We start from the raw sequence: 18,506 nt of genomic DNA on the forward strand, positions 1-18,506 counted from the left end.
ACGAGCGGGGGACGGGGCCTCAGAGAAGGGGCGGGGCATGGGCAGGGGTGTTCAGTGTTGTGTGATTAGGAAGTTGGCAACCCTAGAACCAGGAGGGGGAGATTTTCAGCATGCTGCTTCAATAGCCTGAGGTACCAGCACTAAGCTATGGAGGAGCAGAAAAGGAGCAGGAGCTGAGAACGAAGAGGGACCACTGTGTCCCAGCGAGTGGGAGATCTGTCACCAGCTGTCTTACTGAGGCTGTCAGCTGTTTGGTTGCTGGGCATGGCGTTCTTCGATGGGTTTATTCTCACGTAGAGGCAGCCAGTGTTTTCTCCTTTCTTAAGCTCAGCCGGTGTCAGAGGGCAGCAGCCCCTCGCACGGACACTAAATTACAAATGCCGCCGCTGGTTTCAGTATCAGGCAGCAAAAAGGCTCTGCTACAAGCCTTTCCGCAGTTTGCTTCTCTGCAGCTCTTGCAAGCTCTCTGCCAGCCAGCAACAAAGGTAGCACAGACCTCTGCTCTGCCAGCTCAGCCGTGGCCAAGGCGGGGTGCTTAAAAGAGGACACCAGTACTGAGATTGTTCCAGGGGGTTATTTTGAGGACTCAGGGTGGAGTGAATGCCATTATCACCGTTAGCTTGAGGAGAACGTTTCTTCAAAGAATACTTCTCTCTCAGTGGTAGCACCAGTGGATTCTTCGCTGTCTGCATCGTTCTGAGAGTCCCAGAGACTGATCCTCGTCTCTCGGACCCCAGGAGTAACTCCACTGAAACCAAGTGTAATGGTCCTCACTCAGGTCTGGTTGGGGAGCAAGCCCTGACTGCCAAGGTCGTTGTGGGGAGGGGAGCCCAGGCCCTCCCACTCCACCAGGCTCCAACCCAGGACCCTTTGGGCTGCCAGTAGTCTGGCAACCAAGGCTGCTTAAGGCTGTCTTCCCTGGGCCTCTTCCTCTCACCCTGCCCCAGCTTAGTCCACCTGGTGGGGAAATCCAAACCAAAAGAAATAAGAGTTACCAATGTCCAAGGTCCACAGGATACTTCCCTCTCTGGTTGTCACTCGGGTGGGTCCTCCCTTTCCGCAGGGAGCCCCGCTTCTTCAGGGCAGCTATGTCAGAGCCTTTAGACTTCCCGCTGCTGGAGCTGTGGGCTGCTAGTTTGCTCACCTCCAGCTCTGCCACCCACATGAGCAATTCCCAACCTTTTAATTCCTCCAGTAGATGGAGCATTTGTTGCAGGTGTGGCAGGGTAGGGTTGGCTGAGCCCCAAATAATCCCATAACCCCTTGTTGCCCTGTGTGGTGTTTGTACTCCCCATCACACCAAGTAATGATGGTATAAGACCCGCAGAAGCTAGGGCAGAATCAGCCCCACAGCATGGGTATATGCACATGCAGCACATACGTTTTTGATGGGAAAAGGACAGGAATTAAGGGTGGCGGGTGGACCTCCACTTCGGGGAAGCTAGCCCTGCAGCCCCACCCCTTTCACACAAGACCCCAGCCCCAAGGCAGGAGCTCTGATCCCCCCTGTACTGCTGTTCCCCCGTGGCCGGAGAAGCCCCAGACCGGACGCAACCCTGAGTTGCCCCCCACCGCTGCCAGAGGAGCCCCGGGCTGGCCTCAGACAGCTGACCAACCCGAGCCCTGGCTGAGCAGCCCTAGAAACGCCAGCCAGCTGGCCGACCCCAGCCCAGGGCCTGCCCAAGCAGCTGCAGCCACACCAGCTGGCCAGCTGACCCCAGCCCAGGGCCTGCACAAGCAGCCCCCGCCGGTCAACCCCAGCTCCAGCCGCCGGCCAACCCCAGCTGCGCCGGCCAGCCCACTAACCCCAGCCCCGGGCTGGAGAACGGGAAACACTGCGCCCCTGCCTCCCCCTACCAGCAGAAGAACACTGATCTTTTTATATATGCCATGCAGGTTCTGGGGCAGCTGAGGAGGTAGTATTTGCTACTCAGCTTCCTGGGTTCATCAGTAATCTCTCTGGAGTTCAGGGAGATACTGACGAACCCAGGAAACTGCATAGCAGATACTTCCACCTCAGCTGCCCTGGAATCTGCATAGCACATAATAATAAACAAAAACCAGCAACCCAGCATCCCCTTGAAGCAGCTCCAGCCTATTATACCTGCCACCCATGACAGCAATGAAATAGTGTTCCCTCTCTGACAGAGAACGTAGCTTTCAGGCCAGTGATATTGGACTAACACACAGGGAAGTGGCACTGAATTGAATAGAGAGAATCAGGGTGTTCTTGAGAGGGTAACATTCACCCCTCTGCTAACAGCAAGCTCAGGGTCCAGGCAGCCCTTAAGCTTGCAAAACTGTGATTTATCTAAGGGAAGCAGTGGCTCAGCTATAAACAGAGCGAGATAAGGTGGACCCCACTTTCAGTTTGTTTTCTTCCTGCTGGGATTTGGATGTTCTGGTTTGTGAGTGCACAGTATATTACTAAGAGCCTATTTGCTTATCCCCTCCTAGCACACCACACTTCCTACTGTATTGGCTTGGCTTATTAGTAGCTAAGGAGCAGGAACAGCAAGGAAACTGGAAACTACGCTCTCACTTATTTGCCCTTATCAGTGGTTGGGGCACTTATGGCATCCTAGATATGATATGCAGCTGACATCCTGTACAACAGAGGCCAGCACTGCTCTGATGTATTTAACCAATTGCAATTCCTGGCTCGCACGCCCAGTTCTGGCTCTGCTCAACAAACAGGAGTTCCAATTTACAGGCCAAATATTAAGTTTCACCCTCCGTGTGTAGGGATTGCACACGGTGCACAGCGGGGAAGGCTTGCATCCAAATCCTGGGGATGGCTGGTGCTATGGAAATCAGAGGCGGGGTCTTTAATGTGTTTGACAGAAAGCCCCGACCGTAGCAGAACCCTCCAGATTTGCATCACCAGCCGGGGGAGTCAGGTGGCTGGCCTGCCAGGTGCCGCATTGTGCCACCGGCACAGCACCAAGTGGAGGCTGTTCAGCACCTCACAGGATTCTGGCAGGGCAAAGGTTGTCTTGCGGTTCGAGAGAGGTTGGGGGGTGCAGCTGCACCAGCATCCACAGACTGTGTGGAGTTTCTCACCAGCTGAGGATCCGGCCCAGCCAGTTTGGCTGTCCTGTTTTGTTATTGTATCTAGAAAGCACTGCAAGCAGGTCACACTCCCATCTTATTTGTAAAAGACACACATGCGTGCTCTGGGTAAAGTTCAAACTTAATCCCTTCCTGAGGGTTCTTTTATTGTTAATTTTATATAACAAAGTTTCTGCCAAAGCTTGCACTTAGCTGGGTTCCCTACAGGATTCCTCTGTCCCTGCCTTGACTTCCCTCTCTTAGAGAAACATGCAAAACTTTTTGCATCCTAGGTTGGTGCTATTAAGACCTACCTGGTCTGACTGCCAGCATGACTCACGAGAATCTCTATGCAAGCTCCTAGAATCTGACCCTCCAGTATCCACTTCCACACTTTTAGATAGGAGCAGTCCTAAATTCAGGATTCCAAACATCCTTCCTTATAATCAAATGAATGAGTCACCTCATCCTCTGTCACCTTAAACTTTCAGGGTGAGATTTTCCAGCATCACAATCCCTGAAGGGGCTTTGAAAATCAGAGCCTCCAGAAATGTTACTACAGCTACTAAGTGAAGGGAAAAAGCTTACACCTAGAACATGAACGTTCATAAAGAAACCCAAGCTTGAAAAAGCCACAATCTGATAATTATCTGTACTTTAGGTCTTAAGTCAGAATAGACAGGGAGACAAAGCAGCACAAAACAAAAATCTATTGATCCAACAGTAGCCAGACCAGAAGAACGGCAGAAAGCCCAGCATTTGTTTGCAAGTAGAGAGGGAAAAAACCCATCAGAGCAGAACTCCCTTTTCAGATAAACGTTACATGATGTTCCAGGAAGGGTTATGGTGCTTTACAAGAGAATTCAGACTTGACAGAATGTGTATCCAAGTTGTGGTTTAAAAAAAAGCTACTGTACCAAGTACAAAATCTAAATCTCCAGGAGCTACGGCCTCACACTGCCTTGAGAAAATACAACATCCGAGCTAAAGCTCAGAGATCCTGTTCATTAACAGCAAAGACACTTAGGAGAAAAATTCTGGCACTTTACCTCATTTAACCATCAAGTGAAATGAGTCCAAAAGTGCTTTAAGAGAAGAAAATTTTGAAATCAAAATGCCGCAAAGTTTTTCTCGAAAGGTTCTATCTATTCATGTCCAGCGTTTTCTGTCATCTCTGGTTAGCTGGGACACTTCATCCCAACATGGTGAATGATTACCTCATACTCCTTTGTCACCTCTCGGCTGGGCTGTAACAATGCGATACCTGGCCAGGAAGCCTTAGGGAACTCCAGCTGGTACGGGATGTTGCAGCTCATCTCCTCAGCAACCCAGGCTCCTGTGAACACATCAGACCTGTCCTCTGCTCTCTACACTGGCTTCCCATTGAACATTGAATCAAGTTCAAGGTCTCAGTCCTTATCTTTAAAGTGCTCTACGTCCTAGGCCGAGGGTATTTAAAAGATAGACTGAAGCACTGGGATGGTCAACAACTTCACTCCTCTGGCCCAGCGGAACACTCTACAACAAGGTAAAGCTCATCTGTGTGGGAGATGGAACTTTCTCAGGGGCTGCTCTGAGACTGTGGCATGAGCTCTCTGAGGTTCATTCCAATCTTCCCCACCTTATGCTCCAAGACCTGCCTTTTCTAACACAGACATACAGCTGTGTGTGTGTACCTTCAAAACCAAAACGCTCCCCTGTACACACTTCTCTCTCAGCCATGTTGCTTCATACACTACTGGAAGGCGCTCAGATTCTATGGGGCAGTATAAAAACCTGTAGAGAATAGAATAGCTAATTAGTTCTGGAGGTAGCACTTACTGTTATGAGCAGTGCTGCCGTGAATGGCTTTAGTGGCACAGCCAGTCAACAGGAGAGCCAGGACTTGAACACTGATTTCCTGACACCCTTAGCCCCTAGTGCCTTAGCCCCAAGACCACCCTCCTTTAGCATGTGAATGCTCTCCTCATTCTTCAGCAGTTTTATGCACATGCCAGCAAAATCTCTGTGACAGGATACAGGGGCACTACCTGGTCCCCAGTACACAAGGGGTTAACTCCAGCTTCTCTTTCCCCCTTCTTTGACCAGGTGTTCAAGGCTAGGGCTGTAAGGAAAGCTGCTGAAGAGAGAGGAAGGGGAAAGCAGGACTCCCAGTGGGAGCTCTGAGATAAATCCTAGTCTGATGTTCTTTTTGCATATCTTACTCTGATTTGTTTATGCGGACTCTCTCCTGCTGAACAGTCCTTACCACCTGCTGCTAGCCCTGCTCCCTCATCCCAGCTGTTTACATCCACCTATCTGCCAGCTTTAAAGCCCACCCAAGAAGTCCTGTCTGCTTGAACTCCAGCTTACCGTTCTTTCCGGCTTTACTGATTTCAGATCTCTCATACTCTCCCCTCCTCTCCAAATTACTGTCTGCACAGGTCTCGCCCTCTTCAGTAAAGACCCCCTAGTAACACTAAGCTTTGGAAGTGGCAGTTAAATATATACAAAGGTTACTGTGGCTCGATGTGTCTGCAAAGTAACCATGGAGAACCTATAAACAGCTCTATTAACTGTAAGTGCACCTGGGGGAGAGCTGAGACCGTTCCCAGAATGCTAACCTTTATCTATTCACCTTGCTGCCAACCTTCTAACCTTTCCTTCTTCCCTTCTGTTTTCCCACCAAACTCCTCATCTCCTCATCATTATCTTCATAAATGATCTGGAGGATGGTGTGGATTGCACTCTCAGCAAATTTGTGGATGATACTAAAATGGGAGGAGTGGTAGATACGCTGGAGGGGAGAGATAGGATACAGAAGGACCTAGACAAATTGGAGGATTGGGCCAAAAGAAATCTGATGAGGTTCAATAAGGATAAGTGCAGGGTCCTGCACTTACGACGGAAGAACCCAATGCACAGCTACAGACTAGGGACCGAATGGCTAGGCAGCAGTTCTGCGGAAAAGGACCTAGGGGTGACAGTGGACGAGAAGCTGGATATGAGTCAGCAGTGTGCCCTTGTTGCCAAGAAGGCCAATGGCATTTTGGGATGTATAAGTAGGGGCATAGCGAGCAGATCGAGGGACGTGATCGTTCCCCTCTATTCGACATTGGTGAGGCCTCATCTGGAGTACTGTGTCCAGTTTTGGGCCCCACACTACAAGAAGGATGTGGATAAATTGGAGAGAGTCCAGCGAAGGGCAACAAAAATGATTAGGGGTCTGGAACACATGAGTTATGAGGAGAGGCTGAGGGAGCTGGGATTGTTTAGCCTGCAGAAGAGAAGAATGAGGGGGGATTTGATAGCTGCTTTCAACTACCTGAAAGGGGGTTCCAAAGAGGATGGCTCTAGACTGTTCTCAATGGTAGCAGATGACAGAACGAGGAGTAATGGTCTCAAGTTGCAGTGGGGGAGGTTTAGATTGGATATTAGGAAAAACTTTTTCACTAGGAGGGTGGTGAAACACTGGAATGCGTTACCTAGGGAGGTGGTAGAATCTCCTTCCTTAGAGGTTTTTAAGGTCAGGCTTGACAAAGCCCTGGCTGGGATGATTTAACTGGGAATTGGTCCTGCTTCGAGCAGGGGGTTGGACTAGATGACCTTCTGGGGTCCCTTCCAACCCTGATATTCTATGATTCTATGATTCCTCATGAGCCTGAAACTGAAGGAGCAAACTACTCTGCTGCTTCGGATCCTACTTCATAAACAGAAACCAGCCACAGAGGCCATTTGTCTGACTGGGTTTTAATGTGACAGATTTAGAAGGAAATTGCCAGTCATCAGAAGGGTAACAGTTACTTGGTGCGACAGTGGGTTATTGATGAAGCACCTATCCTACTCTTAAGCACAGTTAACACAACTGGCTCTAAGGAAGGTTGTTATTGTGCAGCTGTGCTCAGTGGGAGGCAGGGGGAGAGGAAAGGGGAACAATGGCACATGCTGATTGTGATCCTGTTTTGTAACTGAACCAATGTATTGACATCAGTGAAATAAGAGTGAACATCTTTTTAAAAAGAAAAGGAGTACTTGTGGCACCTTAGAGACTAACCAATTTATTTGAGCATGAGCTTTCGTGAGCTACAGCTCACTTCATCAGATGTTTACCGTGGAAACTGCAGCAGACTTTATATACACACAGAAATCATGAAACAATACCTCCTCCCACCCCACTGTCCTGCTGGTAATAGCTTATCTAAAGTGATCAACAGGTGGGCCATTTCCAGCACAAATCCAGGTTTTCTCACCCTCTTTCCAAAATACCTCTGAACAACATACTAATCCACAGAGGTCTCCCTGCCAACACTACAGAAAGAGGGATTCTAGATGGACTCCTCCTGAAGGTCGAAACAGCAGACTGGACTTCTACATAGAGTGCTTCCGCCGACGTGCACGGGCTGAAATTGTGGAAAAGCAGCATCACTTGCCCCATAACCTCAGCCATGCGGAACGCAATGCCATCCACAGCCTCAGAAACAACTCTGACATCATAATCAAAAAGGCTGACAAAGGAGGTGCTGTTGTCATCATGAATAGGTCGGAATATGAACAAGAGGCTGCTCGGCAGCTCTCCAACACGAGTTTCTACAAGCCATTACCCTATGATCCCACTGAGAGTTACCAAAAGCAACTACAGCATTTGCTCAAGAAACTTCCTGAAAAAGCACAAGATCAAATCCGCACAGACACACCCCTGGAACCCCGACCTGGGATATTCTATCTACTACCCAAGATCCATAAACCTGGAAATCCTGGGCGCCCCATCATCTCAGGCATTGGCACCCTGACAGCAGGATTGTCTGGCTATGTAGACTCCCTCCTCAGGCCCTACGCTACCAGCACTCCCAGCTACCTTCGAGACACCACTGACTTCCTGAGGAAACTTCAATCCATCGGTGATCTTCCTGATAACACCATCCTGGCTACTATGGATGTAGAAGCCCTCTACACCAACATTCCACACAAAGATGGACTACAAGCCGTCAAGAACACTATCCCCGATAATGTCACGGCTAACCTGGTGGCTGAACTTTGTGACTTTGTCCTTACCCATAACTATTTCACATTTGGGGACAATGTATACCTTCAGATCAGCGGCACTGCTATGGGTACCCGCATGGCCCCACAGTATGCCAACATTTTTATGGCTGATTTAGAACAACGCTTCCTCAGCTCTCGTCCCCTAAAGCCCCTACTCTACTTGCGCTATATTGATGACATCTTCATCATCTGGACCCATGGAAAAGAAGCCCTTGAGGAATTCCACCATGATTTCAACAATTTCCATCCCACCACCAACCTCAGCCTGGTCCAGTCCACACAAGAGATCCACTTCCTGGACACTACAGTGCTAATAAACAATGGCCACATAAACACCACCCTATACCGTAAACCTACTGACCGCTATTCCTACCTGCATGCCTCCAGCTTTCACCCTGACCACACCACACGATCCATCGTCTACAGCCAAGCTCTGCGATACAACCGCATTTGCTCCAACCCCTCAGACAGAGACAAACACCTACAAGATCTCTGTCAAGCTTTCTTACAACTACAATACCCACCTGCAGAAGTAAAGAAACAGATTGATAGAGCCAGAAGAGTTCCCAGAAGTTACCTACTACAGGACAGGCCTAACAAAGAAAATAACAGAACGCCACTAGCCGTCACCTTCAGCCCCCAACTAAAACCCCTCCAACGCATTATTAAGGATCTACAACCTATCCTAAAGGATGACCCAACACTCTCACAAGTCTTGGGAGACAGGCCAGTCCTTGCCTACAGACAGCCCCGCAACCTGAAGCAAATACTCACCAACAACCACATACCACACAACAGAACCACTAACCCAGGAACTTATCCTTGCAACAAAGCCCGTTGCCAATTGTGCCCACATATCTATTCAGGGGACACCATCACAGGGCCTAATAACATCAGCCACACTATCAGAGGCTCGTTCACCTGCACATCCACCAATGTGATCTATGCCATCATGTGCCAGCAATGCCCCTCTGCCATGTACATTGGTCAAACTGGACAGTCTCTACGTAAAAGAATAAATGGACACAAATCAGATGTCAAGAATTATAACATTCATAAACCAGTCGGAGAACACTTCAATCTCTCTGGTCATGCAATCACAGACATGAAGGTCGCTATCTTAAAACAAAAAAACTTCAAATCCAGACTCCAGCGAGAAACTGCTGAATTGGAATTCATTTGCAAATTGGATACTATTAATTTAGGCTTAAATAGAGACTGGGAGTGGCTAAGTCATTATGCAAGGTAGCCTGTTTCCTCTTGTTTTTTCCTAACCCCCCCCCCCCCCCCAGATGTTCTGGTTTAACTTGGATTTAAACCTGGAGAATGGTCAGTTTAGATGAGCTATTACCAGCAGGAGAGTGAGTTTGTGTGTGTATGGGGGTGGGGGGATGTGAGAAAACCTTGATCTATGCAGGAAATAGCCCGACTTGATTATGTAAAGAGTTGTCACTTTGGATGGGCTAGCACCAGCAGGAGAGTGAATTTGTGTGGGGGGGTGGAGGGTGAGAAAACCTGGATTTGTGCTGGAAATGGCCCACCTGTTGATCACTTTAGATAAGCTATTACCAGCAGGACAGTGGGGTGGGAGGAGGTATTGTTTCATGATTTCTGTGTGTATATAAAGTCTGCTGCAGTTTCCACGGTAAACATCTGATGAAGTGAGCTGTAGCTCACGAAAGCTCATGCTCAAATAAATTGGTTAGTCTCTAAGGTGCCACAAGTACTCCTTTTCTTTTTGCGAATACAGACTAACACGGCTGTTCCTCTGAAACCCATCTTTTTAAAGGTTTCAGACTGGGAATGGCTTGGTGAGACAGAAGATTCATTATAGAATCATGCAAGAACCAAGACAGAGCATAGAAACTAGAGATGCAAAAGCCCTTTTAGATCTTCTTGTCTTTGTCATTGTCACTGTAGGAACTTTGGCCCAGAACGTCAAAGGTAATTAGGCACCCACTTCCTATTGATTTCAAAGAGAGTTGATGCCTAAATATCACTGAGGATCTGAACTTTTCCCTATAATAGTCTCAAGTGTGTTTTTATTTCAGAGCCCTAAAAGATGGGGCTTCCACAATTCCTTTGGAGACACTACTGAAAAAGCTCCTACACCTCAGAGGTAGGCCATTTTCCCTGGTACTCTGCCCACATTTTCCTTTGGCAGATTTCATGCAGTTAAGAGTTTGCCTTGTCCTTTCCCCTCCTAAGTATTAGTATCTAGTTTAAATGGAATGGTATGTGTGACATATTATAAAGCCAGCATCACACCTAATCATAGAATCATAGAATCATAGAATATCAGGGTTGGAAGGGACCCCAGAAGGTCATCTAGTCCAACCCCCTGCTCAAAGCAGGACCAATTCCCAGTTAAATCATCCCAGCCAGGGCTTTGTCAAGCCTGACCTTAAAAACCTCTAAGGAAGGAGATTCTACCACCTCCCTAGGTAACGCATTCCAGTGTTTCACCACCCTCCTAGTGAAAAAGTTTTTCCTAATATCCAATCTAAACCTCCCCCACCTGTACTTTAACCTACAGTAGTTAAAGTACATATCTTTCCCCTGAAGAGTGGCTGGGCCCCTGTGTTTAGGCTGCCTCCCTGAGCCCTCATCAGATTTAATATGTGAAGTGGTTTTTTTAACTGGCAGCTCTGGAAACTCAAACTGGGTCCAAAAATTCAGCTGTGCTCTGTCGACCTAGTGAGCCCCCATTGAGACGTACTACAAACACAGTTGATTGAAGTGTCCACCTTTCTGCAGCGTGGGGTCAACATTCTGCAACTGGAACTTGGTTAACAATTGTGTTGACGAGCAAAGCAGAGTCAGAGACCAGCTGCCACAACGGTGCTCGCTCTGCATTGTTACCAGGAGTAGTACTAAAACCTTGGTTCTGATGCTAATGTATGATTAGAGCCATACACAGGTGGCAGCTTTGCTGAGTGCGAAGCTGTATTACAAGCCATTTTGCACAGTAGAAATACACTTTGCAGTTGCAAACAGCTTCTAAGATCAACCCCTTTTTCGCACGCTCAAGACTCCAAACTTTCCAAACCTTTGGAGCTGAACATGTGCATGAGTGATGTGTGCCTAAAGGTGAATTATTCTGGAAGGTTTGAGCAAAGTCCATTTAACTGCTTTGCAGGGACGGGAAAGTGACAAAACCACACTTTTTACCCACTATAAAAAAGTATAGCCATCATCTTTTTAAAAAGCCAGGGCCAAAGTAAAAACGGCTGAAGTCTGAAACTGCATGAGGAGAGAGAGTCCTTGCCAAGGAGAACATCCTCTTGGTGGGGTGACAGTACTGCTTGGGGAGGGTGCTCAGAGGGCATCTGCAGAGATGGTTAGCTCAGCCTATAGAACCTACACCATTTTTAAAAAGAAAAGGAGGACTTGTGGCACCTTAGAGACTAACCAATTTATTTGAGCATGAGCTTTCGTGAGCTACAGCTCACTTCATCGGATGCATACCGTGGAAACTGCAGCAGACTTTATATATACACAGAGAATGTGAAACAATACCTCCTCCCACCCCACTGTCCTGCTGGTAATAGCTTATCTAAAGTGATCATCAAGTTGGGCCATTTCCTGCACAAATCCAGGTTCTCTCACCCCCTCACCCCCCTCCCAAAAACCACACACACAAACTCACTATCCTGCTGGTAATAGCTCTTACCAGCAGGATAGTGAGTTTGTGTGTGTGGTTTTTGGGAGGGGGGTGAGGGGGTGAGAGAACCTGGATTTGTGCAGGAAATGGCCCAACTTGATTATCATGCACATTGTGTAAAGAGTTGTCACTTTGGATGGGCTATCACCAGCAGGAGAGTGAATTTGTGTGGGGGGGTGGAGGGTGAGAAAACCTGGATTTGTGCTGGAAATGGCCCAACCTGATGATCACTTTAGATAAGCTATTACCAGCAGGACAGTGGGGTGGGAGGAGGTATTGTTTCACATTCTCTGTGTATATATAAAGTCTGCTGCAGTTTCCACGGTATGCATCCGATGAAGTGAGCTGTAGCTCACGAAAGCTCATGCTCAAATAAATTGGTTAGTCTCTAAGGTGCCACAAGTACTCCTTTTCTTTTTGTGAATACAGACTAACACGGCTGTTACTCTGAAACCAATACACCATTTTTGCATCACAGATTTTGCATTTAGGGACCAGACTCTGGCACTTACCCACAGGCTTGAGTAAAGGGGGATGCATACTCCTTAGAGAGCTTAGGCAAAGACAAGCACCCTGGAACTAGCCCTGAACTGGATACACACAAGGGTGTTGACCTCTTGGATCATCATTGCCATTTAAATGGGTTTTTTGCCCCTAATCCTGCTCCAAGGTGCATTTTCTCTTTAGGCGTCTGTCCTCCAGTCACGACTCCTGCATACTCTCTCAAGCCAAACAATAACACCAATAAAGATGGGTAATTAGTGGCCTTGTCCCTCCCCCACCCAACCCATTCACCTCACATAAGATGTGAGCCTCAAGGTCTAATTAACATTAAATACCATTATCAAACATAAAAAGAAAAGGAGTACTTGTGGCACCTTAGAGACTAACCAATTTATTTGAGCATAAGCTTTCGTGAGCTACAGTTCACTTCATCGGATGCATCTGCTGAAGTGAGCTGTAGCTCACGAAAGCTCATGCTCAAATAAATTGGTTAGTCTCTAAGGTGCCACTAGTACTCCTTTTCTTTTTGCGAATACAGACTAACACGGCTGTTACTCTGAAACCTGTCAGGATAGCAGAAGTTACTGCAACATTGCAAAGTTAGAATCACAATGAGTCAGGACTTATAAGAGCCAAGGTTCCAACAGCTATGTTAATCTGGCTGCACTGCATAGATATTCTGTATGTCTATAGGTATATGTGTTTTCAATCCCTGTTTATGGTGATAAATCAGTGGCCTAATATGTTACTGGCCTTTGTGACTGAGCATGTAACCTGAACATTGCATTGACATAAACCAGAACTTTCTCATTTATATTGGAGTAGATAGAGCTCAATACATGGAAGAGTCTTTCTCAATATAAAGGAAGCCATTACTGTACACACCAGAAGCGTAGGGACCTGATGTTAAGCAAGCGAGTCTGTATTTTGTCATCTTAAGCAACAGAGTCAGAAAATTTTAGCCATAGATTTTTGCATGTAATGATGTGATAACACTAGCTTTGTTTTATGAAAATGCCTGTGATTCCTACGATAATACTAATTCCCTGAAGACTAAGTGATAAAAATGAGAGAACTGTCAGACTTTGTATTCTACTCCGAAGAACATTCACTTTCCACTTTCTCCCTCTATTACTAAAATACAGGCATTGTTTCAAAACGAAAGAGCCAGTCAGCTCAGAGCAGAGGCTCAGAACAGCGCATCTTAATTTTTTGGCAGAATTCCCCATTGCCTTTCTAATGCTTATTTAAAAGTCATGGGCCAAACTCTGCAGTCCCTGCCAAGAGTAATGCCTCAGTAAGGACTGCAGGATTTGAGCCAAACAGAGAAATGGTACCCAACCTAGCTAAAGGCTTTTTAGAGGAACACGGGTGTCCTTAAATTACACTGGCGAAATGATAATACCTTTTAGTGCTGAAGGAGGATTAAGCAACAAGTGCTTCACTCAGATCAAAGGGCACTTAATGGCTCCCTTTCTCTCCAATGAGGAGATAACATTGCCACTGATACATGTCTGCAGTTCAGAGTCTCCCGTCTCCTGCGTGCACACAATCCATTCTCCTGATGGCTGTGCAATAAGCTAGCACCTCACTTGTCTTTATAATGCAGTTACTCACTCTGTCGAGTCCTACCCCAAGAATACAGATACTCTTCAGCAGAGCGGGACATACTGAAATGGCCCTTTGCACTTTGGAAACACAGTAACAAGAAAGCAGGCTGCTGGCGTGTCTCCCCAGCCCAGGAAGGTTAATCCAGGCCCAAAAGTCTGTACACACCCTTCCTTCAGAGCTAGGGTGACCAGACAGCAAATGTGAAAAATCGGGACAAGGGTGGGGGGTAATAGGAGCCTATATAAGAAAAAGACCCAAAAGTCGGGACAGTCCCTATAAAATTGGGACATCTGGTCACCCGATTCAGAGCACACTTTTAGTCTTCAGATACAAAACTCGTGGTGTAACACAAAGTTATTCCTCTGATCAAAGCAGGCAGCGGGGGCCCAGATGCCTTTCTCCCTTGCTTCTTCCCCACTGCTCCAGGACCCACCACAAGAGCCAGCTTGCTTCCTGTAGCTCTCCTCCAACTGAGCTCTCTCAGCCCTTTATAGGAAGCCTTCATCGGGAGGGAGCCTGTCAATCATTCTGAGAAGCGTATTATTTTACTTCGGCTCAGTTGTTGTTGTGGTAACAGCGAGTTCCAATAGCAGCAGGAAGGAGATGGTGATGGGGAACGTTCTCCCACTCTGTCTGTGGAGTAGGTGCAATGCGGTGCCAAGGGTTAATGGCAAAGGGCCCCATGTAAACCGGTCCAGAGATCACTAAATACATTTGCTACAGGAACATTTTTAAGTGACTTTAAAATTCCAAACTTTCTGTATGATGCATTAACTGAAATAATACACAATAATAATGCATAAATGTCACTTGCTGTACAGAAAACCATGCTCTTTGGGAATACCCTGCAGTTAGATCCCTCGCTTCTTGGACTTTATTCAATGGAAGCTGTAATAACATGGAACCATTACTTGTGGGTTAAATTCTGTCTGGTACATGCCAGAATTCTAACACAGGATCAACCGCACCCATCTTGGCCCCAATAAAACATCACCCACTGTGCAGACCCTTTGCCATGGAGGGTTGTTATGGGGCACTGCCTAAAGTGAGAGGGCATGACCTGCTTGTCGTGATCAATGACCCAGCAAAAACCTTTATGTTCAGCCCCAATGCAGTGTATTGCTGGTCTCAGTGAGAGTCAATTGCACAACGGGCTGTCACTGGGCTGATCTTGCCAGAATACAACTGTCACTTCCTGTTGATTAATCACTCTGTACATCCTGCCCACTTCCTGGTGCCTGCCAGAATCCGGTCCTCTGCCTTTACCTTTAGAAGATAAATAGCCTTACAAGCAGGATGTCAGCATGACATTGATAATATACAAAGGTGATTGGCTGCTCCTAGTAAGAGAAGTTGGTCCCTAATCTCAAATAAAGTGAAAGAAAAGTAATTATTTAATCAAAGTTTTGGTGCTATTCTGGCTCATTATTTCCTCCAATTCCTACGGACTTCTGTACATTGCAACAGGATTTATGACGCTCCCCGGAAGTTACCAATCAGTAGCTAATATTACCATGCATACAAGGCCAAACCATCTGTCCCTCCATCCCAGGCTTGTCACTGTGCTGCTTGAACTTGATCTAACTGAACATTGCAGCAGGTAAAAGGAAATAAACGACCCCCGCTGGGGCACCCACCTGCCACACGGGGTCTGTGTGCTTCCCTGACTTGGCAGAGCTCTTGTAGCCTGGCTGCGAGTGTGACTTTTTCAGGTTGTAGATGGCCACGTTGCCATCATAGAAGCCCACGACAAGAAGATAGGGATGGTCATTGTGGATGTCGAGGCACATGATGCCACTCTCACTGCTGAAGATGTACTCAGGGAAGGTGGGGTTCTTCATGGTGTACAGAAGGAGCATGCCCCGGCTCTGCTTCATGAAGTCATCTAGAGAAAGGAAGATCCACACCATGATGTGAGTGTGACATTACACCCCATATTCTTTATGGAAATATGCTTATGATATGGATATGGCATAACTGAGATCTATTTTATGCAAGATGGGTCTTGCAAGGTATCATCAGAAAGGTTATATTTTACTGAATGTGATTATCCAATTTGTAGGCATATATCATTTCTGTATCTACAGTTAGGAATATTGACTATGTCACAATTTCAACTGCGTGTGTATTTGGGAGACACCCACCAGACAACAGGTCACCAGCCTTGATGGGCCATTAGGAAGAAACAATAAGACTTTGAAGACACTAATCTCTCTCCTTCCTGAGAGGCGTCCTGGGACGTAGCTGTGACACTACTAGGTCAGGTGGTCCTGTCAACTGGTACTAAACACCATCTTGAACTTCTAGTAATTTTCCACTAAAAGGAGGGGGAGGTCAACACTGGGAAACAAAAGATTCCCACCTTATGAAAATCTTATTTAAGGCTGGGGAGTAAGGCAAACAGGACTCTTCTCCATTGCCTTCCTGCCCAAGAACAAAGACTGCTGAAAGTACCTGAAGAGACAAAGGAACTGAGTGGTGGTGGGAAAGGCAAGGGCTGAGTCCAGACTAAGACAGGCGTCTAGTCTGTAAAGAGAAATAACTGGAACTCTAAGCCACAGAAACTCTGTAACTTGCCTAAAACAACATTTAGGGTGAGAAATTATTTCTTGCAACCAGTCTCTTTAAGATCTTAAGCTTAGTATGTGTGTTTTGTTTTATTTGCTTGGTAATCTGCTTTGTTCTGTTTGCTATCCCTCATAACCACTTAAAATCTGCCTTTTATAGTTAATAAACTTGTTTTGTTTATTATTAAGCCCAGTTCATGCAATTTCTAACTGGGGGGGAGGGGCAAGTTGTGCATATCTTCCTCCACATTGAGGGAGGGGGCAAGGTTCTGAGATTACATTGTATAGATTTCTCTACATATCTGGAGAATAAGTGAAGCCACCCATTCATTGATAAAACTATTACAAATAAGTACTAGTATTGCAAATATATATTAATCTACTAAACATGCGACATTCCTTTCAATGGTGCTGTACCTCAGAGAATGGTATGCAAATGGGCTTTGTATCAGAGTGGTAGCTGTTTTAGTCCATATCCACAACAACGACGAGGAGTCTGGTGGCACCTTAAAGACTAGAGTAGATATGGGGACTTGACAGCTAAGCGTCTGGAAGCAGTCATAAGCATGTATCAGTGCCCAATATGAAGACTGAAGCTCTTGATGCTTTGAAATCCAACTCAATACACAGTGGCACATTCTGGTGGCTCAAAAAATAATAACTTGACAGCAACCAATGATATTATATGTCTCAATTACTTCACAGTCAGAACAACAAACCCAGAGCCCATCCCCTGGAACAAGCTGGAGTGGCACAACACTGCTTCAGTTTGTGAGGTAGCCTTCATTACAGGCACTCAGAAATAATGGTGATGGAAGCCACAAGATCCTACATAGAAAACCAAAGGCGTAATGAAAGCCACTGAACCGTTTAAGAGAATGGAGAGAAGGAAAAGAAGAGTGATCAGGGTCTGAGTAATGTTTACCTTGTTTCACTTTTAAAGAGTCTATCTAAACTCAAAGTTCTCCTGCGAACCCATAACATTACAATCAGAACTAGCTTTCAGAAACAACTGCTGCTGCCTGAAACATTTGTCTGTGTAGACATTTCTAAAATGACAAGATGGGAGGTAACATCTTTATTGGACCAACTTTTGTTGGGGAGAGAGACAAGTTTTCCAGCTTACACAGAGGTTTTCTTCAGGTCTGGGAAATGTACTCAGCGACCTGAAGAAGAGCTCTGTGTAAGCTCCAAAGCTTGTCTCTCTCACCAACAGTAGTTAGTCCAATAAAAGATAACCTCACCCAACCTGTCTTTCTAATAGCCTGGGACCAACCCTACTACAACCACACTGCATACGACATACAGGCATTTCTAATGCATTCATTGCCATTGCATAAAGGTGTCCTTATAAATGCTAAGAGTTCTCAGGAGAATCTGAGTTTTTTCCAAAAATGAGAAGTAAATCCACAACCTTAGAGTCAAACACCTGTATGGAATTCAAACAAGCAGTCAAAACTCTCCTGGATTCCTTGAGAAACATCTTGTGCTCATACCAATGAGCTCAGTGCAATTATATCTTTTACAGACCAGGTGGGTGAGGTAATATCTTTTATTGGACCAACTTCTGTTGGTGAAAGACAAACTTTTGAGCTTCACAGAGGTCTTCTTCAACTCTGGGATTACCTTTCCCAGACGTGAAGAAGAGTCCTGTGGAGCTTGAAAGCGTGTCTCTTTCACCTACAGAAATTGGTCCAATAAAAGATATTACCTTACCCACCTGGTCTGTCTCATATCCTGGGACCAACATGGCTACACTACCACTGCCAACAGTATATCTTTTAGACAGAAGTCATGGTGCTTGGGGATGAAACTTGCATCAAAGCAGAAATTTTCAAAGAATGGTCTCTATTGTCCCTGAGGCAAGGAAGAGATTCCTGAATTAATAACCCAGTTGTATGGTTCCTAGTGTGATAAGTCCATCCATCATCCTCTCTTTCTAGGGCTCAATAATCCAGAATATTATACCCTTACATCTCACACTCTGCCTACTCTGATCCAAGACACACCATGCACCAATCATATGAAAGCAAGAGAAAAAGCTTTCCCATCAACATGGCACAACAAATCTCCAAGCTACATCAAAA

The 18,506-nt window shown here is 46.2% G+C and overlaps 1 protein-coding gene across 2 annotated transcripts in view; it reads right to left on the reverse strand.

Moving 5' to 3' along the window:
• The window catches only part of DNAI1 (dynein axonemal intermediate chain 1), a 275,417-nt gene that overhangs the window by 148,085 nt on the left and 108,826 nt on the right, over positions 1-18,506 (reverse strand). For both annotated transcript variants that reach the window (XM_073343359.2, XM_078852695.1), the window contains exon 13: positions 15,490-15,737. In XM_073343359.2, the coding sequence (XP_073199460.2) occupies positions 15,490-15,737 (248 nt within the window). The remainder of the gene's footprint in view (positions 1-15,489; positions 15,738-18,506) is intronic.

Source organism: Lepidochelys kempii, chromosome 5 (assembly GCF_965140285.1).
Source record: "Lepidochelys kempii isolate rLepKem1 chromosome 5, rLepKem1.hap1, whole genome shotgun sequence".
Taxonomy (NCBI): domain Eukaryota; kingdom Metazoa; phylum Chordata; order Testudines; family Cheloniidae; genus Lepidochelys; species Lepidochelys kempii.